Raw genomic sequence first — 24,059 nt, 5'->3', positions numbered from 1 at the left:
GAGGTGCTGCCTACCTTTACCTGTGGACATTTATTGTAACTTGTTTAAGTTGCTTTTTCCTTAAAAAAACCCAAAACACAGCACAAGCCTCCAAAACAACTTAATTTTATTCAGTAGTAATGAGCCAGCTGGTAACAATCTTGTACTGTAAGCTGTAACCTGAAGGAGGAAACTCCAAACCACTATTTTAGTTACGTAAGAGATCTCTTTTTTTTTTTTAAACCATCTAACTGTATTAAGAAAAGCAATTCTCAAACAGTATCCCTCCACTGCCTGGTAGACATGAACAAGTTCTTGTCATTTGTCCTTTTCAGCTGATTGCTCATCTGAAGCAGGGGGAGACAAGAAAAAGAATGCTGCTTAAAATCAGCTATCCACAGCTGCCAAGCCAGAAGAAAAACTGAGGCAGATGCCTATTTTCATATATATCGCAGACCACTGCTCAAACTAATACACAGCCCAACTCTCCAGCATCCTTTTCTTCCTAAGGCAGAAAAAGAAAACCTCTAGTTAGATAAGTGTGGATAATTAGTTCATTACCTTTCAGTGACTGCAACAGTTACTAAAAATTGTCCCTACAACTCTGCCTTGACTATGAGAAATTATTAAAACTTGAGCTTATTTAAGCTCTACAGCTGTAGTACCACCCCTGGCACAGAAGACAACAGTGCCTCACTGTTTCACAGTTCTAGATGAGTATTGGAACGCCCTGAGCTGCCTGATGAGAGGGGTAGGTAAGGTGAGAGGTCTCCTGGAAGAAGATCCTGAAAGTGAGCTGCTAGAGGAAAATGGAGTTTGGTTCCTCTTATAGCAAGCCAAGCATGGTCAGGCACTAACTGACTTTGTAAAATCTCAGATATCTCCTATGTATATCCTCCCCTCCAAAAAAAACAACTTTCAGTTAAACTTACACTCCTTCCTTGAATACCTCCAGTGTGATATTTTCATCATCTCCAACTTCCAGATGCTCAGTGCTCAGTCCCAAAGTTTTAAGAGCTAAAGTTAAGGAAAGAGAATGTCCTATGTGAGTTTTTGAAAGATGGATTTAACATCTTCAAGTGGCCTAGATCGAATAGAAGGCAAACATGTAATTTCACAACGTGTCATTTTTTTTAACTTGTGTCTGGGCAGGTGTGCAGATAATTCTTAAGTACACAGATGTGTAACTTTGAAACTACTGTATTACTTCTGTGCAAACAAACGACCAGCCCCGCGCAGCTTGGTGTGAGCTGCGGTTCAGGGGGGACGCACCTTCCCTGTACTGCACTGGCGTGATGTGGCCCTGGCCCAGCACATCCAGCAGGCTGAACATGGCCTCCACGTTGGCCTCGTCCATCAGGTCCGGGTACTCCCCCTCGGCCCGCCTGCCAGCCTTCACCCTTTCCAGCGCCCGGATCAGGAACTCGCGTGGCCTTTCTGCAACCAAGTCAGACCGGGGGCCTCAGCCGGGTCCCTCAGGCCGCGCTGCCCCGCTCGCCCCGCTCCCTCCCCCGCGGGTCGCAGCCGCACCGGGGCGGTGGAAGAGCAGCAGCGCTCCGAGGTGCTGCAGCAGCTCGGGGAGCCGGTGCCGCCGCAGGTACTCTCGGCTCTGCTCCTCGCCCGCCGCCATCCCGCGGGGCCGGGACACGGCGTGAGGCGGCACCGGGCCCGGCGGGGGCTGTGCGGGCTCGGGGCGGGGGGACGGTCAGAGGAGCTCCCGCAGAACCGGGGCGCGGGGCCGGCGCTCCCTCAGGCAGCTCCAGCCGCGGGGCAGGAGGCGGCTCCGCCGAGGCCAGCGGGAAGCAAACACTGTTTTTCCTGGATGTCGTCACGTTACCACCGGAACAGACACTCCCCGCTGCCGGCGGAGTGAGGGCTTCGCGGTTGCGTTAGTTCGTGGGGAGAGCAAATTACGCGCGGTGGTTTTTTAATATGTACGCGGGTGTTCAGGGTCTGTTTAGTCTGGAGAAGACTGGGAGGGGATCTCGCCAATACATATAAATATCTCAAAGGTGGTGCCGAGAGGATCGTGCCAGGCTCTTTTCGGTGGTGCCCAGCGACAGGACGAGGAGCAATGGCCATAAACTGAAACACAAGAGTTCCACCCCAACATGAGGGAGAACTTCATTTCATCGAGGATGGCAGAGCACTGAACAGGCTGCCCGGGGGGGTCATCGATTGTCCCTCTCTGGAGACATTCCAAACCCACCTGGACGCGTTCCTGTGTCACCTGCTCCAGGTGACCCTGCTTTGGCAGGGGTTGGACGGGATGATCTCCAGAGGTCCCTTCCAATCCTGACAATTCAAGAGTAAGAGGGTTACATTTAAAAATCATTATAGAGGCTTGCAGCACAGCCTGTGCAGAGAAGAGACATCATGGAAGCTCTTGATTGTACTAACCAGTGTGAATAGGAAAAAGATAATCAAGTGTCCAAAATCAAGAAAATCTACAATGGTATAAGCATTTGCCATCAAATAAAACCAGATGATAAATGGGCGAATATCAAAAAATGGTATTCCTGTGAAAAGTCTAGCCCTATAAAAATTATTTGCCAGAACTAAAACATCTCAAGACATTATAGAATTCACTTTTTATTTTCTTAGATAAACTGGGAGAAAGGCAGGATCCAAAACTGCAGAGATTGTACAGCCAAGCCCTGTCTGTATTCACTAGTATTTTAAACTGATTATGCTACCTGCTCTGAATCTTAATTAGGGCTAGGGGAAGTGTAGGTTTCTAACAGTTACCTCCTATGACAACTACCTGGCACTGATGGAAACTTCCTAAGGAATACATTTCATAGTTACTGAATCCGTTCCTGCATTTGATTTTTCTGTGCCTTTCAAAAGAGTTTGCAAAGCACTACCAAATTTTTTTAATGAAAAAGAGCTATGAGAGAAAGTGTAGATTGAAGTGTGGAGAAGTACAAACAAGAAATTCAGGAGGGAATAAATAAAGACATGGAAAATATTTTCTTAAAATGAGAACCTAAGGATAGAAAGATTGACAGGAGAGGAAGGAGCAAGTGAAAGCCTGATTGGTAGGAAGGTAAGTCAGTGTTTGGGGTAGGGAAAACAGCATTTGGAAAAGGATGTTTCTCCTTTAAGTAGTCAACAAAGATAACCAGTATGAAACACGTATGTTGAAGGCTGAAATTTTAAGAATAAACACAGGAATTACAGATTTAAGTGTGTTTCTCTGAGGAATGGTTCAAAAATATCACTAAGCAGAGCAAACCCTGATTTGATTTACAGCTAGAAATATATATATTTTAAATTCTATTTCACTGTTAAGGAAGCACAATTTATTGCCTTGAAAAAAATGTTCTGATAATGAATCATGTATTTATTATTTAAGTAATAAATTATTATCCTCAGTTCATATCATGATAGTATCAGCTATATATATGAATCCTAAAAGTATGAGACTTTAGGATAATTTTTCAGAAGCTCACATGGACTATTCTAAGAGAAACTGAACTTTTGGTGACTGAGAAAAACAGGATTTGACAAACATTTGAACATATTCTGGTTCCATTATAGCGACGCTACTAAATGAATTTTATTAAAGAACTAAATGACCAAATTATCTTCATGTGTTTAAAATGTCCTGGTTATATAAATTGAATTTGTTTGAAAGACTTAATACTTGTTGTGACAGAAGTTGAGCCTTCTACAGAATATCATTAGTAATTTAAGCCTTTTATCTAATTTAATAGGACTAAATAGACTACCTGGAATCTTATGGGTTGTAATGAAGAGGAACAGGGACTGCAGGTCAGCTATGAAGCCAATTGCAGAACAAGCATTTGTCTTGCAGGGGAAAACAGGCAGATGGACATGTTCTTCCAAATGGGAGTGTCAGAAGACTAATGTCTAGGGCTGTGGGGAGAGACAGGAGCAATACAGATAGGAAAGGTCTGCCACATGCTTCCTGTGCACACAGCTGGTGAGAGCAGCTCCTTTAATGCTTTGCCTGCCTCTACTCCTCCTCAGCATGGACATCAGAAAGGTCTCTGTGCTAGGGGGCATAGGGTGAGCTGCAGGGATTAGGTCCTGCCATTTCTGGAGCTGCTTTGGAACAGCTCCACTGCGCCTTTCCTCTGTGTGTCCTCAAGGTGAGTTCCTTGCCAGGGGATTTTACACTGTACATTTATAAAGGAAAGTGCTTAACTGCAGAAATAGTGAGTTTCTGGGTATTAATTATCTCAACAGCCAGAACCATTTTTTGGTTGTTTTTGCTGCAGAATAATTTAGGTTGGAATGGTCCTTTGGAGATCATGTGGTCAACCCCCTTCCCTCCTCAAATTGTGCTAATTTCAAAGATAGCTCAGGTTGTTCACAGACTTGTAAAGTTTTTACTATCTCCAGGATGGAGATTCCACAACATCATTTGGTCCCTGTTCCAGTGCTCGACTATTAGACAAAGACTTTTTGCCTTGTCTCTTCAGAGACAATTATCACAATTCCCCTTGCTCTACCTTATCTCTGTTGCTTCTTGCCATTTTGTTCTGTACCATTAGAAGTGTCTGGCTCCATCCTTCATACAGTCACATGTCTTGTAGCTGAAGGCAGCACTCAGATCCCTCTCTCCTTCTTAATCTTCTTCTTGTAACACGGAGCAAAACACTTTTTTTAAGCGTATCATTTTACTTGATATGCTCCAGCTACTGATCCTCCCGTCAGCGCTCCACTTGGACTCACTTCAGTTCCCAAGCTGAGTGCTGCGCATCGCAGGCCCAAACCAGACACGGTTCTGCAGATTCAGTCTCACGAATGCCAAAACAGGGGTGACAATCCATTCCCTCCAACTGCTGCCTGCGTTTGTAAGACATGTAGATAGCAGTCAGACTGCTGAAGCTCAGGCTGTGTAGCGTTCAGTTCCCTTACTGACTCAGCTTGTCCACCAGCTTGTCCACCAGCCCCTTTTTCTGCAGAGTTGCTTTCTTGCCAGTAAGCACCCATGGGGTTATGCCTCTCTCCTGTGTGTGGAGCTCTGTGTTTATCTTAGATGAACCTACTGAGGTTCCTGTCAGCCCAATTTTCTAGCTTGTTGAGCTCCCTCTGAAGGACAGCCCTGGCCCTGCTGTATCAATCACCTCCTGAAACCTCAACCCATCCCAATGCCTAGGATGGTAATGAAGCCCTTTGGCATTATCTGGCCCATTATTAACCCCTGAGGAATGTTACTAGTACCAACCAACAACCAGACTTCCAAGAGCCCATCTCAGCCCTCTGAGCCCAGCTGCTGAGCTGATTTTCCAGCCACCTCATAGTTCCCACCTTGAGTCCAGCTCTCTCCAGTTTATTGTAAGAATACAAGAGCAGATAGTGTCAAAAGCCTTGCTAAGATCAAAGTAGACAACATTCTCTGTTCAGTACCTGAGGGCAGTCATTTCATCACAGAGAGGAAGCAGGGTGGTCAGGCAAAGTTAGAACTTGGTAAATCCAAGTTGTCCAGGCATGGCTTCTAGGAGAGTTGTTCCATAATCTGCCCGGGCTGAGCAGCCTGTAGTTCCCTGGGTCTTTCTTGAAAAGAGACATTGCATTTGCCTTTTTCCAGTCCTTAGAACTCCTGTACCCTGTTCATGATCTTTCAAGGGTGAGAGCAGCCTTGTAATGGTATCAGCCTCCATCCTCAGGCTCAGCTTTTCCCATGGGCTGCTATAGATCCAGGGTAAGCAGTCCTTAACTCAGGCTTCCTCTTAGGCACCCAGACTCTGCCCAAAGCTCTGAGCACAGACCTGTCCACTTAAAATCTGAAGCAAAGGCAGCAATAAGTGTACCTCAGTCATTTCCCTGTCCTCTGTCACCAGGTTACCTACCCCATGTAGTGGGGGCCCACATTTTACTTACCCTTCCTTCCATGTTAATGTACCGAAAGTGCCCCTCACATCCCTCACTTACTCCAATTCCAGCCGAGCTTTGGCTTTCCTAGTTCTGTTCCAGCATGCCTAAGCAGTGTATTCCTCTAGGGTAGCCCACCCCACTTCCACAGTCTGTGTACTTGCCTTTTGTATCTGCCTCCAGTCAGGAACTCCCCCTTCAGCCATGCTGCCTTCTCCCATATCTGCTCAACTTCAGGCAGATCAGAGTGGACTGTTCCCGTGCTCCAGCTGGCTCTCCTGGGCCCATCAGGGCAGTCTTCTGTGTGATTCTGCCAACAAAATGTCTGCAGGAGACAAAAGTCTGCTCTCCTAAATTCCAGGGTTGCAATTCAACTATTTATCTTCCTCACTTCCCTCAGAATCTTAAGCTTTGCTATCTTGTAGTCGCTGCTGCCAAGGCTGCCACCAGTGTCACTGTTCCCAGCAGCCCTTCCTTACGTGTGAGCAGCATGTCTAGCATAGCCCCACTTGGCTTGTTGAGCACTTCTGTCAGGAAATTGTCCTTGATGTACTACAGAAGGAGCTGGATCACTTGTGCCTCCACCATGTTGCCACCCCAGTCCCCTCCACAAGAACAAGAGCCTGCAGTCGTCAGGCTAAGCTGTGAATGTTGGCTTTTTTTTTTTTTTTTTCAATCAACTGCAAAATAAAGACTAAACCTGCCATTGGAAATCATTGTACTGGGAAAAAAATAAATATCAGGAATTAGAAAAATACTTCTTGTTTCTGAGTCAAGGAAAAGTAAAAATATGTCACAAAAAGGCTAGTTTAGTATCAGGACACTTTGCTGTCTTACAGAACTCTCCACTTCCCAGCTGGCTGAAACCCCAAGAAACTCATTTCCTAGAACTACAGTGGAACTCCTGCTGAAGGCAAAGGGGAAAAAGAAGTTACTTTATCAGGAGCCTACATTCTTTGAGTATAGTAGATTTGTCTGTTTAAGTGTGGCTCTGAGCCCATAGTTCTTAAGACCACAGATGCTTTTATTCTAGCAGTATGTGTAGAAGTTACACAAATATTTACAAAATGCCACAGGTATGAAGGTCTTTTGGTGTGAGACAACTTTTCTGCAAAACTACTCCTGTGGTGTCATATCAACCATGTTGGCAACTGCTCCAAGTTAATAAAATCTAGATTCAATTTCAGAGGTAAATCTCTCAGGTTTGGGAAACCTGCAAAGGGCACAGCGGGATGTTGTGCACCATCTCAACCCTGAGATGAGCTCAGTTGGTCAGAGCATGGTGCTAATAACACCAAGGTCGTGGGTTTGATCCCTACATGGGCCATTCACTTAAGAGTTGGACTCGATGTTCCTTGTGGCTCCCTTCCAACTCAGAATACTCTGTGACTCTGTGATCCCAAATCCCTACTCGTGTCCTTACCGGCAAATCAAGTTCTCCTGGATCATGACTATTACTGCTGGCAAACTTCCCCTAAAGCTTCTCCTCTCCCTTCTGTAGGGAGAGCAGATCACAGACTAGAGCTAAATATTTCTGGGTCAGTCATACACAACAGAAACCTTCCAAAAAAGAATCCAGCCTGTGTCATTCCTGGTGCATTACAAAACGAGAACATGAGTACATGTCCTGTCTGCCATGGATGCTCCAGCTGAAGGGCAAACAGAGACCTGCTGCTGAATGATCAGCTTTAGGTTTACTTAGGAAAGTATCTTATAAAAGAGATCTGCACTTGTTTTGAGTAGTCACTCAGAACTACCACAAGTCCTCAAGGAGCAAACAGCATAAAAATTTGCATGAAATAAACATTCTTGTGTTCTGAAGTCTGAATCTGTTGTATGACTCTCCTCCAAATATTTCGAATCAGTATTTGGCATTTTTTCCAATTGCGAATCCTGACAGATTTGGAAGAATAAAACAGATACTGGTTGCACACCGCAATGACTTTCTTCTAAAATAAATAGTTCTGTGGTAAAAACAGAAGCATAAAAACTAGAGTGCAATGAATAAAAAACTTAGAGTGTGATCTGCCTCCCTCTGAAACTGGTGTTATTTAGAGCATGTTCGAGAATGTGAGCAGGAGAGTAGTGCTACCAGCAAAATACTTGGTGCATAACCAAAAAAAAAGGAGGGGAAACCCCACTCCAAATAAGAGAACAACCTGCAAGAGCTAAAAACCCACTGATTCATATTTGGGAAATAAAGGCAGTGGTTTTCAACCTTTACTGGCCACGGGCAACGATGGCAAGCAGCTAAGAACTCATGGCAGCAATATTCTCTTTTCTCAGCTATATAGCTTTAATTTCTAATGGCTGCCAGAAGTGGCAAAGCATCTTACAAACACAGTGTCACTCTTCAGCCATACACGGGGACCACTCGCATCAGATGAAACTTCTCCAGTACAGAAAAAATGAACATCATGAATAACAGTAGATGGTGAAGATAAACTCAAGACTAAAACAAAAAAAGCTTTCAAAACAAGCAGCTCAGACCAAGGCACTAATTGTGCTAATTGTAGTTTTTGCGACAGGTATCAGAAGGTGCAAGACATTATACAAAAAGCTGTTTACCTAGAAGGTAAAATTTCCCTCCTTCGATTCCTGTTTCCTGTAATGCAGCCCAACTTCCAACTCCTCTGCCAGTTCTGTGTGTGCACACAAAAATGCAGTTTTCAGTCCAAATTGCTTGCTTTTAAAAAAGATCATACCGTAATTGTGAGCATCTTCCCCAAAGTATCTCCGAGACAGTTTCCAGATACTTCAGGAAAGGAGCATAAAAATGTACATCTTCCCCAGATTTGCAGAAGAGGGTGGCTGCGGGAGAAAAAAACTGCAATCCTCTCTGCAGAGCTGTCGAGCCAATGAACAATTTAAGTCTCATTTGATCTGTAATTGGAACAGGCTTTACACAGAACAAGAATCTTAACGCCTAGATAAGAGCTGCATTTTTAGTATTAACAACGATAAAAAGGCTGGTTATAAATTTGTACTGCCCATTGAAGTGAGAATTCCTAAATCTAGCAGCTGTAACGAAGTTAATTCTTACACTGATAAGGAATGAGAAAATGCATTCAGCTAAGCAAAGGAATTTAAAAATGATTTATCAGTGCAAAAAACCTGAATAGCTGATCATTGCATGTGTCCTGACACATAAATACAGAAATATTTTAGACATGAATGCCAAAAATAATCCCAAAGCAATTCAGCCCTGTACAGAAATGTGGGCAGATCTTTTGAACTACCCATGGAATTCTCAGAGCTGGGTATCTGCACAGTGTATTTCAGCCTCTAGGAAGAGAAAGGGCAGTCCTGTGATACACACCATTTTTGCTTTGCAAAGAGAAATAACGACAAACCCCATCTGTTTCTTACAAACATATAAATTATTTTATTTACAAAGCCATGTTACAAAAAAAAATAATAATAAAGCAAAAAACAAAAAATACAATCGCTCACTAGAGAATATCTCCAGGCCCGGTGTTGAACCATGGCAGTATCAATCAGATACATGTTTGTTCTGGTTTTCCTTTTTTAAACTGTAAGCCATAGAATTTACTATTTACACCTACTTTAGACATTTATTCTGCTTACAATTATCACAAGCATGGAATGAATTCTATTTGATACTGCTAATACATAAAGGTGCAGGACAAAGAATGAAAATACTTAGTGTTACAAAATATGGATTGTAGAAAAGAAATTGGCTGTACAAGTATGGCATTTTTTTTTTCTTAGAATGATTGGACATGCTTTCTTCAAAAGTCTTCTGGAAAAGGTTCTAAAATCTGTAGTAGGAAAGCACAATATAGCAGGTGCAAATTCATTTCTGTGCAACAACAGTTATTTAATATATCCCATGACTGACCAGCTATGCAAAACCCACAGAGTTTTGTTAAAGTGCCATGGGTCAACAGCATAACAAAATATAAGGTGTAAATAGAAAAATTTCTTTTTTTCTTCTTTTTTTTTTAAAACAATAGTTCACTGAGAATCAGCAATAATAGAATATGCTGTATAAACTATTCTCTACAAAGGTCGATCAGCGCTATTTACAATTGTTACATCGATACAAAAGAAGGCATACAAGTTATCCAAGTCGCTTTTTATGGCTGACGGGCCTATGCATTGCGTATGTGTAACAACCAAAGCTTCTGAGCCTCTATTGCTGGAAACAAATCACAAGATTTTCAGGCAAATGGGGAAGAAAAAGAACTACTGAGTGAATGCTACACTAAGAATGCATTATAGGCTGGTCCAGTTTGTATCCATTTTTTTCCCAAACGTTTATTCCATTTCACTTTGCAGGCTAAAATTTTCGATACGTTTAATTAAATAATGACTCTTTGATGATGAAAGAACACCACGGGATTTTTACTTCGTGCTTAACTTTCCTGAAATGCTGTCAGGTGTAAGCCAGTTGAAAACAAAATTTAAGCAGCATTCAAAGGACAGGCTCCATAATTCAGCTTTCCAATTAGAGGATGCATGGAAACAGCTAAAGCTTCCTAAAACTACAAAATTGCTCCTTCAGTCACTGATTAGCATTAATTCTCAGAAGCAACCACTGAATCTCACAACCACTGTTTTCCCTCAACAACTAGAAATAGCAGTTCATTGATTACAGAGGATGACTTTGTTACTGAGATTTTTAAAATCCTGCAGTTTTATAACTCAAAATAAATTAAAAAAATCAACATAGTACTGCTCCTAAAACTGAACAAGACAAAAATTGTGCAAAAATAACAAAGATATGTACACATTTTTCAGTCTGAAGAAATGTACAATAAAAACATAATTCAAAGAACATTTTAAAAATATAAACATTGCTTAAACTTTCCTAAGTTTCATACTGTTTCTGAAACTATACCGGTCAGTTAGCTCTGAAGTATAGCAAAACATAAATTATTACAAAATTAACACTATAAAAATTTATTTTAAGAATATTTCTAAACTTTTTTTCAAAGGGTCTAGCCTTGTTTATAATTGCTTAAACATTTTTAGTCTTAAAATTTGCCTTAAGCCTTCTTTTTTTAAAAAAGAAAGTAGTAATAATCTCCCTATTTGCAGTCTCTCGCCTTTCCCCAAGATGTAAATAAACCAGCATATAAGTGCACTTTTAACACTGTAGAAATAAAAATTAACTCCTCTGTACTATTGTTCCAGTACCTAGTATTGGCTTCCTGATTATAAAATCTATATTTTATTAAAAAATTATTCAGTAATCCTATAAGAAACACTGTCAGTGCAATTCTATTAATGCAAGCCAATCTGCTCAACTCCTGTCCTTGCAAACCCAAACTGTTCACTGAAGTTATCAAGTGCTGTGTTCTTAAGGGTCTAGAAATCCCATGGGATGTGGGGATTTTACACGTTGAGCCCCTGATAACAGTAATTGCAGTTTGGTGCAAAACTCCGCTATGCATTGATCGAAGTATAGATTCCTTAAGAGCCTGATCCTGGAAGAGGCTGAACACTCAGAATTCCCACTGAAATTATTAAATGCTGTAGGTACAGAGCACCAGTCAGGATTAGTCCCTAAAGTTGCAGTGCCCCAGCTGTTTGTAAATTACTAAGAAATGCACTCAATTTTTATCCATAGGACAAGCTTAAATACAGAATTACTGTAATTTTTATTTAATGAAAAATTTGGAGATCCTTTAAATAAATTCAAATTATGATCTGGATTTTTTTTGGAATGTCCACTGTGTTCTGGTAAGGAAACAAAGGGAGCATTGCAACGCTAACAGCTTTAAAAGGCATGAAACATAACCAAGCAGAACGCACAGATCAGTGGCAAATACAAGTGGAAAAACTAAACAAATCACTATTACAGTTTTCTGTAAATTTAATTCTCTTTAAAACCACAAATTCATAAAAGGTTAAATCCATCTGCAGGACATAGAAAAGAAAAACCCTGTGGAGTAGGGCTGCTGAGAGCTAGAGATTATAGGCTGGTTCCTTTTCCTTGTTATGGAAGAGTCCTTATTCTACCAGTCCGGTTTGATGTCTTCTAAAAGAGAAACCAGAGCCAGGTTCAAAATCACACAATGTCTTTTGGTATAAAACACTTCAATAATGTCTGTGTCTGACAGTACTCAAAGCAGGAACTTATTTCAAGTCCCTGAACTAAATTTTCTCCCTGTTTACTGACTACATTAGACCTTTAAGAAAAGGAACTGCTTTGAATAAACAGCACATTTCCTTTTGGGACTGTTTTGATTTTAATAAGCTTTGGTGAATCTCATGTTCATTAACTTGGTGTATCATTACAAATAAAGAGCAGCAATTAGTCGACAACTCTGAAGAATCTTTTCCTCTACACAGCATGTTTTCATGCACAAGGAATCCTCACACAGCATACACGTTGTCACCTTCCCTTAATAAAATGATCTAGTTACTCAGTATTTAAAAACCACCGCATACTGAGGTCTTGAAGAGTTAACACTTTCAGGCACCTAAAAGCACTATGAAGACAAAAACACTTGATTAGTTAAAAACCTGGAACAAGGATAAAATCTGAAGAAAACAAACTTTTAATACATAGTTTGTATTAGCACAAATAATTTGATTGTAAAACTACCATTCCATTAATGTTTGTTAAAAACCAAGTAGTTTTTGTAGAGAAAGGCAGTATTATTTCTACTAAAGCAACAACTGTTGGAAAAACAGGCATGCTTTTATGTATACAATCCCTTGTCAAGTCTCAAAGACATGCAGCAACATTCAAATTAAACATTAATTGAGAACAATCTGTCTTAGTTTAACCTGAGTTTAATGAGATGGGAGAGAACTGACGGGCCCACAACAGTTATCCTCACAGGAGCACCTGAGTGCACTTCAACACAGAGAGCAAATGACTGAAAGAACCTACTCCTTTGACATCAAAACAATGATAGGCCACCTTGAACTCACAACTCAATAATGAGGAACACCCAGTTATGGGTGGCAGGTGACTTTCCCAGCATTGCCTTATGTCCTCTCGGCTCCAACTGGCCGCCTTTGGAAGGCGAGCAGGAAGCTTTCCCAGTGGGACTGCACGCAGGCGGTCACAGGTGCACACATGACTGGGTTTACAGCCTAACACAACTTCCCAAATGCCACATTCTCACCCAGCCACTCGGCCTCATGATGAGTTATGGACCCGCCTCCCTTCTCTTGAGAAATAACCACCTCCTCCTCCCTTTGGCTCCCCCTCTGCACCAGCAGACAGCCCCGGCAGGTTGCCTGGCCAGGGAACACAGCAGAGCCAGCCCAGAGGAACTGCTCCATATGCACATTTAGCTTGTCAGCTGCAACTCTGCTTCCAACTGCATTGTTAAAAGTCTGTTGTTGTGATGTATTCATGAAAACTTGCCTGATTTTTCCAAATATAAACCCCTGGTGTATAGCAGAGATTGTCTCTCCCTACAGACCTTGCTTCACTTGGACTCCCTGATTATCATGGTTATAACAACACTAACATTAAAAACAAGACAGCTCACGTTCCCCAGTTATATCTTTACTGACACAGCATATACTGTAGATCCACTTATTGTTACCTAATTATTAACACCTTCATAATGAAATATTATAGCACAGTTTAAGACTGAAATTTTATTTAGAGACTATTTTATTGTTAGATTGAAGATAAAAGCTGTCAACAAACCAGCTCGATTTGAAAGTGACAAGCATTTATTAAACAGGGAATCATTATTCATGGTTCAAATACTAAAATCCTGTGTTAGTTAAATAAAAGAAGGTCAATAACACTTAATATTAACTTGATTTTCTTTTGTGTTTGTACTCTGAGCTCCACATTCAACTACCAAACTGACAGAAACATATTTTTAAAAATAAAGAGTTTGTGAGGCTTAAAACAATAAAACACTTCTATTTTTGATAAAGGTATGAAAACAGGCAGCTGAAGAGCTCTGCAATAGCCTCAGTTTACATAAGGCTGCCACAAAATTAATGTTTTGTACTCTTAGCTTTTCCCCATGGGATCTAGGCAACAGATCCCAACAAGTTCTGCTCCCGGGTAGTGTGTATATTATACTAACACAGGAGCAGGAGGTTAAAGCAAAAACAGTTTTATCCCAAGTTTGTCAGTGGCAGCTGGACGACAGTGTCTCACATAGGAAAATGCCAACCTCTAGTAAAAGTATGAAGAAAGTTTCCACTTTTTTCCCTTCAGAGTATTTCTTCCATACATATACTGCTTTGAGAGAAAAAAAAATACTGTTTGGCAGTTCATCTCAAGATATGAGTGATTCAGAGTGTTTTTAATTGGGATACAGTGATGGGTTATCATTACTACAATCATTATCGTTCTTTTGCTGTGTCTACACAGCAGAAACTAAACAGCACAACCATTTGGAATAACTACTTCTGTATAATTTAGCCAAAATATGTAACAGAATTCTAAAACACTGACTTGGTTGTATACAAAAATCTTCTGGACACCTTGCTGAGCTGGGAAACCTTTTCATACTAAGGAACTTGATAATGAATTCTTGATAAAGTACTCAACTTGGAGAGTCAAGTTTTATTAAAACAAATAAACTAGTGTATCAGTTCTCCAGACAGATGAGGGTTGGAACATGGGTCAAGCACCTGTTCTCACAAAAAAGCTGAGTTACAGCATTTATTATCATTACCCAACTCATAGCTTGTGTGATAAACAGGTATGGTGGGAGTGCTCAGGATTTCTCACAGTCTAAGAAGGACTAAGATTACACATGGGTTAGTTATGCTTTCAGATTAGTTTTTCTGAATAGTCAAGTCCCCTGACTTCTGTGTCCTGTTTCTGTCCTCCCTTTGCTGCTTCATTTCTGGCCTGTTTTCAAACGTTGCCCCTCCTATGCCAGCCTGGGGACTCTGCTGAGCCACCTCACTCAGCAAGAGAAGCTGGACAGAAAAACCACATCAGCTCAGCTGAACCCTGCACAGAGAGCTGTTGCTGGTGCTGCTGAGTTTGTGTCACCAAAGCAACAGCCAGGGAGCAGCACATGAGCCAACCTGAGGTGTAGTGCAGGTGGTGAAAAACAAGCAGAAAATTTGTAATTCATAAATCTCGGAGGGGAAAATAGCTGGAAAAAATTACATGAGAGGAGAAATCTAATATTAGTTCACCAAAAGACAGCTTCTGTAAAGAACTGTATTCATAAAGAAATTGTATTTTAATATTTTACAGTATAAAATATTTCAAAACCTCTTACAGACTACTTAAGTACACTGTTTATAAAGCAACTTACTTGTCTGTTGTGTACTGGGTTTGATGTACTCGAAGGACTGGATTGTGACAAAGCTACACTGCTATTTTTTCCAATCTGAAAGACATTAATTGAGCAGTATTGAGAGGCATATTTGTCAGCTGAATGTGGATGCTGGTGATGGCCTTCCCTTTCGTCTGTAACATGGCACTAATTGCTTTGCATTTTGAACACTGGTATTTTGTTATTGCAAAAGATACACTTCAGATAGAATCATCATTATCTCTCAGAGCCTGTATACCTTAAATAAAGTCTTAAAAGGAACATAAATACTATTACAGTTCAGAAAACAACATATAAGACAGTTGCCAAGGGAATATAGACTGTAAATTCCCACCTCTCTAGAATGAAACTTGTTTCTCTAGTGCCTGGAATCACTTAGAGCAACTGGTCAGAGAGTAGACAGTGCTCGAGGTCACAAGCTCCTCCCCAGGGACCTTCCCCAGTCCTGGGCAGTTTAAAGCAAGTGGCCAAGGACCAGGGCATGCCCTAAGTTATTCCATTTTCTTCCATACTGAATCTTCATTTATCATTGCTCAATAAAGCAAATATTAACCAGAAGAACCAAACTCCAGAGATTCAAATTTGCAATTGTATCCATTTACTGCAGCAGAGAATTTCCCTGGGAACGTGTGCTAATTGTAGTACACATACATACATTTTAAAAATACTTAGTTATAATATTGCAATACTCAACTGCATATTTCCATTTTTGGGAGATTACAGCGCTCTGCAAGAGCAACTTGTCGGGTTTTTCTACAGTGACCCATAAACATGGTGTAGATATTTCTGTTGCGATACAGAAAGGGAGACAGCTGTTGAGTCAGAGGAGTAGTTCCTCAGGGGTTACAAGGCTGACAAAGATTAACCATGGACATCTGTCTGCAAATGGCAGATGACTGGAGTGTGAAGAGTTATTCACAAGGTCACTGCAGTTCAAGTAACCTCAACCTAAATCATTTGATGGAGAGGTAGCAAGGACCTATCTTCTAAACAGTGAGAAATGCAGTAGCCAGTTTCTTACTGGCTCGGTGGGGCTGTGGTGTTGCCTGGCAGGGCCTTCACAACGGCAGCCTTCTCCTTCCCCTCCGCAGCATCGTTTGTTACTTTGCCATTTCACATACAGAGTGAAAGGTAGCCCCTGTCTCCCTCTCCACATCTGCCCTTTCTCATACAGTGACTGTTTAAAACAGTGTTCTCTGTTCACATTCTATCCAGAAGAAATGTTTAAAGATTTTATTTACAGCCAGTTCTTAAGGCGCTCCCGTGATGCACAGAGATTAAAAGGGTGGGCCCTCTGCCCATCCTGTTGCCTTTAGCATGTTGTTTTGCCTGCCACAGCTGTTCTCTAGGGAATAATATTCAATATACAGATCTTGACTAAGGATACACAACCTTGTACCCTTCCAAGCCATTCAGAACACCATGGCACATGTGCAAATCACTAAATACACCATTTACAACATTCATAAGACCCTTCGTAATGTCCACCTTTTAAATGGAGAAACAGTCACTAGGAAATGGACGTGCTGAGATCCTAGAATCATGAGAGGGAATATTGTACCTCTTTAGGCTTTCATGCAATCAGTGCTCCTTCTACTAACAGACTGACTCTCTAGGTCAGACAAAGCAGCACAGCTTTGCAGGACCATGTTTGGCCTCAGGCACCATCCCGCCTGCGCTCCAGGACAGAAGGGCCATTCACAGAGGCTGAGCGGTTACAGCACTCCATGAAAATAAAGACAGATTCCAAGATGTCTTGGGTCTTGAATGATGGGAACACCATTTCAAGAAGATTAGGGTGAGGCCAAAATTAACCCCCTTTTTTTTTTCTCTCTCTCATTTAAAAATAAAAGTATACTTCAAAACCCAATAGTCAACACTTCCAGTTACTATCTTCCAGTCCAGAGTTGAATTAAATGAAAAAAACCTATACCATAGCCTATCACCCATCACACCTTTTTTAATGTGTTCCTAGTCTTTAATCTGCCCTATTACATCAAGGATCAGGAGCAAGATTTTAAGCAATACCATATTTTTGGGTGGGATTTTTACTGTGATTGCATTTCTAGAACACAGCAAGTCAAACAGCACAGCTTAAAAAGGAATTTAAGTGTCGTATTCTCCAGAGTTTTAATATTCGCATGTAGAGTATGTAATATTATTTGACCCATATGCATAAGTGGGTACAAATTCCATTTATTTTGTATTGCATACAGTATGCTTGTCACAAAGACAATTAGCAGCCAGTTAGACTTCTGCAATACAATGAACTCCATTTTTCCTCCTATTTTTGATTACTACTGTAGCTCCAAAAACCAGCAGTATAAGAGGAAAGTGTGACGAACTATTACTTATATACATACACATATATGCATGTAGGCACCTGTACATATATATAAAACATTATGTTTAAATATCTGTATATTGCTACACTTATTACAAATATTTAACCTCTTCTATGAGGAAAAAATATTAGTCAGAATTACACTTTTACAAAAATTCAGTAAAGACTTCCGATTGATTCTTTGCAGTTTATTTACTTCTATTACTGTGCAACATGATGAAATACATCACAAACTGGAACAGGAATGACCCACAGGAACAGATTTAAACCCTAGGAGAGTCAGAATTTGAACTCAGAACCTCCTGCATGTAGCTGTAAGACTTCCTCAGACTGCACAAGCTACAGATGCAGTCTATGTCCTGTGAAAAGATGATACAATTAATTTCCTACTACCTATGTTTGAATCAAAGTAACAATTTGTACTTACTTTTTCTTCCCATTTGACATCATATACCTCAGGGCAATTTAATCTTTTTGGGTACACACATATTTCAAAAATGAGATGTGTGACAGAATGAGGAATTTAAAGCATCCTCTGCTGACTTCAGTTACTTAAAGATCAGTTCTGATTGGACACATTTAAGAGGCTTTCAACAGAAAGACAACACTACTACCCATTTTAAAAAGTCAAACAAGTCATCTCTGTTGTACCTCTGCTGGAAGCAGGAAAGAGAAAATATACCTGCTAGGCCATTCTTTGAGACTTTCACTCTGTCTGCTATACCAGTTTTAGAATTCATTTATTCCTTTTTTCCACTCCCATTTCTGCCTGCTGTTACTTATGGATTGCCTTGCCCTTACCACCTCCTTTTCAAAATTCCATTTAATGCACAATATCCTTAAGAAATGAGAGTTTTGCAACCAAAAAAAAGATTCCTAAGCTATGTTCTCTGGGCTCTCTGAGGTATTCTATTTTCTATGGCTTTGTCTTCCAGACACCAGGGCCAAGTGTTGTTTTCTGTGCACTGCACAGTGCTGGGCAGGCTGGCAGAATGAAACAGTACATTATTACAAAGATCGTATTGGCAGTTTTCCCACCGAATTTTACTTCACACATACTTTTGTCCTTTTATAGCACCACTGAAAGAGAGGCCAAAGATCTGTTTCTATTCATAATGAAGTAAGTGTGTGTAACCTCATCTGTTGCACTACCTCCAATATTCTGAACATATGTACACTAAAAAATATAACCAAATGTCCGCTAAGCTCATCTGGTTAAGATCTTAATTCCTTAATTTTTCCAGTTTTGAACAGGAAATGGCTTCTGAGGTCAGGTGTCTCAGACTCTCCCCAGGAGAAAGGTAGATAGAAGTGTTTTACAGAAGAGAAATGAGGAGACTTGCACCACATTAAGAAATGAATCAGCAACAAGTTTAGGAAAAGAAACAAACAGAAATTCTGACTCTCATCTTCCTGTTTTAATGACACAATTTATTTCAGAGAGATGAGAATTAAGAAAAAAATTATTTTCTAAAAAGTATTCATTCTGGACACTCAATTTTACTTTCATAGATACAAATGGCTACTTTATTAATTGAATAAAAAAATCTCATAAAAATATTTTGAGAAAGTATATATATATAATTTTGTTAGCTCTCAAAACATCTATGACTGGTACAAAACAAATACAAATACGTTTCTGTATTAACCTAGAAAGTAAGTTGTGTGATGAGAACCAATCTGAAGCAAACACAGTATTTTCATTTCAAGAATGCATGAAATACTTCAAGGAAGTCAGACATGATCTGCAAAAAAATAACTGGAAGAGTCCCTTACCTGCCGAGAGATGGAGCTGCTTGTAGGATCTGGCACCGCAGAAATAAGGTTGGCAGTGCTCTTTCTATGAACACTATTCATACCAGGCATTTTAGTGATTTTACAGGCTTTGCTACTAGAACTAGAGTTTTTACGTTTTTTTCCTTCTGATTTGTCAAAAGAAAGGGGTAGAGAAGACACTGCATTATGTGCTCCCAGGGAGTGGTCCCCTGAGTGGTGCACGAGAGAAGATACAGACAGATTAGAAGAGTCAATACTGCTCACTACCATGCTCATGTGTTTCACTGAGTCTGTTGAACTACTTGATAATGAAGTCCGTCCTGAGGGCTCCGATTTGGCACTGAGTGGGCTTGTTCCGTTATTGGTATTGTGCACAGACACACTGTTATAGGAGGATGTAGCCTGATAGGAGTTCAACGTTGAACTGGGGTTCAGGACACAGTTCTTTTTGTGGGACCCTGAAAATGAAGATGAGGAAGATGTTTGCAAAGATAATGAGGATGATGACGACGACGATGACGACGACTGCGGCTTTTTCTTTTTGTTACTTGAAGACTCATCACTCCGAGATGACAGGTCTTTCACTTTTGAGGATTTGCTGGTTTTTGTTTTGGATGGCTTGTGGGATGGGGAAGGGATGACTGCTGGCACTGGTGACACAGCTGATGGCGCCTTGAAAGTTGAGTCCATGATACTCAGGCTTGCAGCCACATGAGGAAAAGCTGTAGTGTGTGACATAATGGAATTCGTCTCTGCCGTTGTCACAAAGGCTGCATTTGATAGCATGGCTGATGTCATTATGTAAGAAGAAGTGATTCTTGAACTGATAGGTGTTGAAGGAATATACACCGCACTGGGGTTGCTGAAAGGCTGTAAGACTGAGGCTGGAAAAGGAGTGGAGACATGTGCTGCTGGAGAAGGCATGGGACTATCTGCTGCAGGAGGAATTTTCCTAAACAGAAAAGGAAACAGAAAAAAAAAAAAGAGAGATTTAGATACATAAAAAATTCCATCCAAACAATGCAGATAGGAAACAATTTCTGTGAAGGACTAACTCAAAAAGGTAAACCGAGTTCATTCTAATTTTGATTTCTATTTTATTAATCAGTTATAGCAATTAAGTGCACAGTAATCCAATTTAATCACTTTATTACAAATTTAATTTCCTTTTTTCTTCTCCTATTTTACCAAACAATTAAAAAATGCAAATAAAATGCCTGATGGTGGCACCTGTAAACAACTTAGTCACTACTTTTCATTCATTGCATATGTTTTGCTTGAAAGTTCAAGCTGTGGAACAGTTTCAATACCAACCTAAGCTCACAGGTTAGATTTGATCAAAGTAGTAAATGAGCCAGCCTGGGGATTGTGAAGCACTTAATCACTGAGCTTAAGGAGGAAAGCTCATCCCTTTCCAAATGCATTGCTATTTCCAACAGCTCATTTGAGAGCTGGTTAGATGGGATTAAATAGGGAATTTATTGATTAATTTTCACTGATATTGAAAAATTGACAAAATATTAAACAATGCCTGATAAGCTTTATAAATAATTGAACACACTTCTGCAAATAAAATCTAATAATATTACCTGTGAAATTAGTAGAATGTATTCAAATTCATTTCCATTCAGCCATCATCTTCTATTATTTTATCTAATTCAGTGTTATCAAAGAACCAAACCTTCGTAATGTCTCTTGGAAAATTATCATGTGAGCTTTTCCCATTATTTAGACTAAAATTTAATTCACAGTTTAATCCTATTTCCCTTTGTTAGGAAGCCATACATCACCATAACTCTGCCCTTGTTATCCTCCCTACTGACACCTCTTCAGTTTGTAAAGGCTTGCTCTTGCCCCCACAGAAGTATGATAAAAGAGCAGCATTGGGTGTGCTGTTTCATCATAAATCAAATCCTAATTACCAATGTTCTCTCATGGTATTCCTCTCATGGACACCATTGGACAGAGCACTGTTTGTGGCACAGTTACATAAGGGATTACATACAGTCCATGCTGCCAGAAACGAGGAAGTCCTACTGCCTGCCACAACACAAACAAAGCTGCTCATCGGGGCCGTTCCTCAGGTTAGTTTTAAAGAAGGGCCAACAATTCCTACTCATCTTTGTGAAGTACTTTGAGAACTAGGGATAAAAGTACTTTGTTAATGATCTCAAAACACAGCCTTGCATCCCTGCACCTCCAGCCACAGCTGCAGAGCTGCACTAACACCAGCTGTAAAATACCAGACTTACACACACCCTTGCTTGGGGAGCACAGGAAAAGGTCAGTCCAGAGGGATGAGGACAAGAGAGGAATACAACAGGGGTTAAGCACTGTCAACTTCCTGTGTTATACAGACAAGTCAGTACTGCTGGAATTCATTAAAATATTAGAGATTACGTAAACAGCTAGAATTTGGGAAAACATTTAAAATTGGATTTAGTAGGAGTAGGGTAAGACCTCTTTATTTCTTGTATCGAACAACTACTGCAGAGGTTATTTTTGTTTTCTGTGACAGTAGTGGTACTAATGACATGTTTGCTCAGATGCCTGAGTATCTTTTCTCCTGACAAACAAAGCCAATAGATAATAAGTTTTAATCTTTGTATTAAAGGAAACAAAAATATTTTCATTTGTGGAAGGCAACAGACACTAGTTAACAGCCAAACTGACAAAGTAGAAAAGAGGAACCCTTTGCAGATTGAGCATGATCAGTATCTAAACAGACAAGAAACTGGCCCTTTTACAGCAAATCCAACCATTTCCAAACTACGTCTTCTAGCACAGTGGCACTGTTATCATCAAGTTACCAGGTTAGTCAGACAAGCCAAGCTTTAGTGCTTAAAAAATATATTTAAATAAAAATCAAACCTTGTTTATCTAATGGCTGGCATCCAATGAATATAACACAGTCCTGATAATAAACAGTGACATGAAACACTGCACTTTAGTGTCATTACATTGGAAGAAGAATGCATATTCTGCAATAGAATACCACCCCCAAAATTAATTCTATCTGCAGATGCCATGAGTTGTTGTTTTGTTTTTTTTTTTAAAGAATTAACATCTATGTTAGAAGTGTAATCTGTTTTAATGTATCTATGTAGTTCCAAGCCTATAGTGCTTGGAACCTGCATATGTGATACAGAGGTGCTTCAACAGTGAGTAATAATCAGAATTTTAAGATCCCAAATGCAGGAAGGACACTACAGACTAAAAGACTATTATATTCCATCTTACAGACAAATGTGTATAGAGTTCCTTATCTTACAACACATGAATCTTACCACGCAGAGCAAAGCATGAATGGGTGATATGGGGGCATGATAAAGATATAAAAATCTAGGCAAAATTCAGGTTCAGATAGACTAAAAAAAGCCCTATATCTGGCAGAAATTTATACCAGAACAGGAGATTGTTCTGTTGGGTTGTGTGTTCCTTAAAAGAAAAGATTTGTACATATATTACCGCTATGCCTTAATACAGAGGTAATTTTACAAAAGCTGCCTGTGGAGTGTTTAATTTAGAAGTTCTACAGAATTAAAAATGTTAAAGTACCCACCAAGCGTAAAAATCCCACTTACTTCCACATCTGTGAGTTCAAGTGTTTTTCTACCATGGAGTTCAGTGCGAATCGAAAATGGTCCCATCTCCGGTCAAAGACATAGTACCCTCTTCCCATTAAGCGACTGCCGTATGAACAGAACTGAAAGAAAAGGTATTTCAAAGTTGCTTACAAAAGTGTATTTCTACATTATAAAATATTTATTGATAGATCAAGGAAAACCGTTGTAATTTGTATCATGCATCTAAAACATCTTTAAAAAGGTGTTACACTACCGATAGTATTCATGCTCTCTGTAGCATAAATACTTTTTTCAAAAATTATGAAATATGTGCATAATGTTTCACTGAGTGTAAAGTATATTTCCAACTTTGCTAATGAGTCAATGTCAAAGAAAATGTAACTGCTGAAGTACTTTTAAGGAGGCAATGCTGATTAGTAATACTCTTTCTACCTCAGAAAGACAAGTTACACTATTCTGTGCATATTAAATCTCATAACTGAGTAACAGCAATAAAAATATAACTGAAGAGAAAAAAGGTGCAACAGGAACATCTTTAGTGTGTATTTAATAAACAAACCACTGACATTTCAGTAAAAAAGTAAATTATCATCTATGGCATCTGTGCCACAACAGAACACAGGATACACTCTTCACAGTGCATGAAAATCACCTAGAGGAGTAGTAAATATTTTGAGAATTCTGCAGAGCTCAGTAACAGGGAGTAACTCCCTCTGGAGAACTTCCTGTAACGTCCTACTACACTGAAATGGTATGATCAGGAATCTACCCTTGCTTCAGTTAAGTCTTAGCGATCTACATGATGTAGAGAAACCTGTTGTAAATCATCCTCAGAAAACAAGACAACTGTCCATCACACAAGGGACCAAGTCACACAAATTCTGGCTGAGAGCAGAAGCACTGATGTGGTAGAAAAGCATCCACTTAAAAGTTCTTTTCAGCTTAATGGACAGCAAGTGCTGACTGCAACTGTTCGTCTTAACTATGTTTCATGACAAGGTTAAACAGGTTAATTAAAACCACCACCTATGTTGATAAACTAGCCTCACCTCCCAGCAAGCTACCACTAACATCAGGTACCACTAAGATGTAATTAAAAAAGCTACTAACTTCTCACCCCCCTTCAACTATTACCACCTAGCTGGCAGAGGGACTTTGCAAGGAAAACAGTTCACTTGAATATGAAATTCAGCCATTCAGCGTGAACTGTGCTGGAGGTGATTTACACCATCTTTTCTGACTTCAGGATGATATGGACTAAGAACAGCTGCACTA

General features: G+C 40.1%; 2 protein-coding genes across 8 annotated transcripts in view; both read right to left on the bottom strand.

Moving 5' to 3' along the window:
* Positions 1-90: 90 nt before the first annotated feature.
* EFCAB10 (EF-hand calcium binding domain 10) lies at positions 91-1,918 on the bottom strand. The gene is made up of 4 exons (XM_027639834.1): positions 1,510-1,918; positions 1,252-1,416; positions 912-996; positions 91-484 (listed from the first exon to the last, which is right to left on the bottom strand). Exons 1-4 carry the CDS (start codon positions 1,607-1,609, stop codon positions 448-450), a joined length of 387 nt encoding a protein of 128 aa, XP_027495635.1. The 5' UTR covers positions 1,610-1,918; the 3' UTR covers positions 91-447.
* Positions 1,919-9,191: 7,273 nt separating this feature from the next.
* The window catches only part of ATXN7L1 (ataxin 7 like 1), a 116,562-nt gene continuing 101,694 nt past the window's right edge, over positions 9,192-24,059 (bottom strand). For 4 of the 7 annotated variants that reach the window (XM_027639723.1, XM_027639728.1, XM_027639727.1 and 1 more), the window contains 4 exons: positions 22,782-22,903; positions 19,198-20,149; positions 15,057-15,131; positions 9,192-11,833 (listed from right to left, as the gene is read on the bottom strand). In XM_027639723.1, coding sequence (XP_027495524.1) covers positions 11,792-11,833; positions 15,057-15,131; positions 19,198-20,149; positions 22,782-22,903 — 1,191 coding nt within the window. In that variant the 3' untranslated portion in view covers positions 9,192-11,791. Of the gene's footprint in view, positions 12,288-15,056; positions 15,132-19,197; positions 20,150-22,781; positions 22,904-24,059 lie in introns of all 7 variants that reach the window. The other 3 variants (XM_027639724.1, XM_027639729.1, XM_027639725.1) reach the window with 3 other exon arrangements.

This window comes from Corapipo altera, unplaced genomic scaffold (genome assembly GCF_003945725.1).
Source record: "Corapipo altera isolate COAL_440 unplaced genomic scaffold, ASM394572v1 1b, whole genome shotgun sequence".
In the NCBI taxonomy this organism is placed as follows: domain Eukaryota; kingdom Metazoa; phylum Chordata; class Aves; order Passeriformes; family Pipridae; genus Corapipo; species Corapipo altera.
The sequence above is the reverse complement of the archived record's forward strand: the minus strand, read 5'-3'. Positions and strand labels throughout refer to the sequence as shown.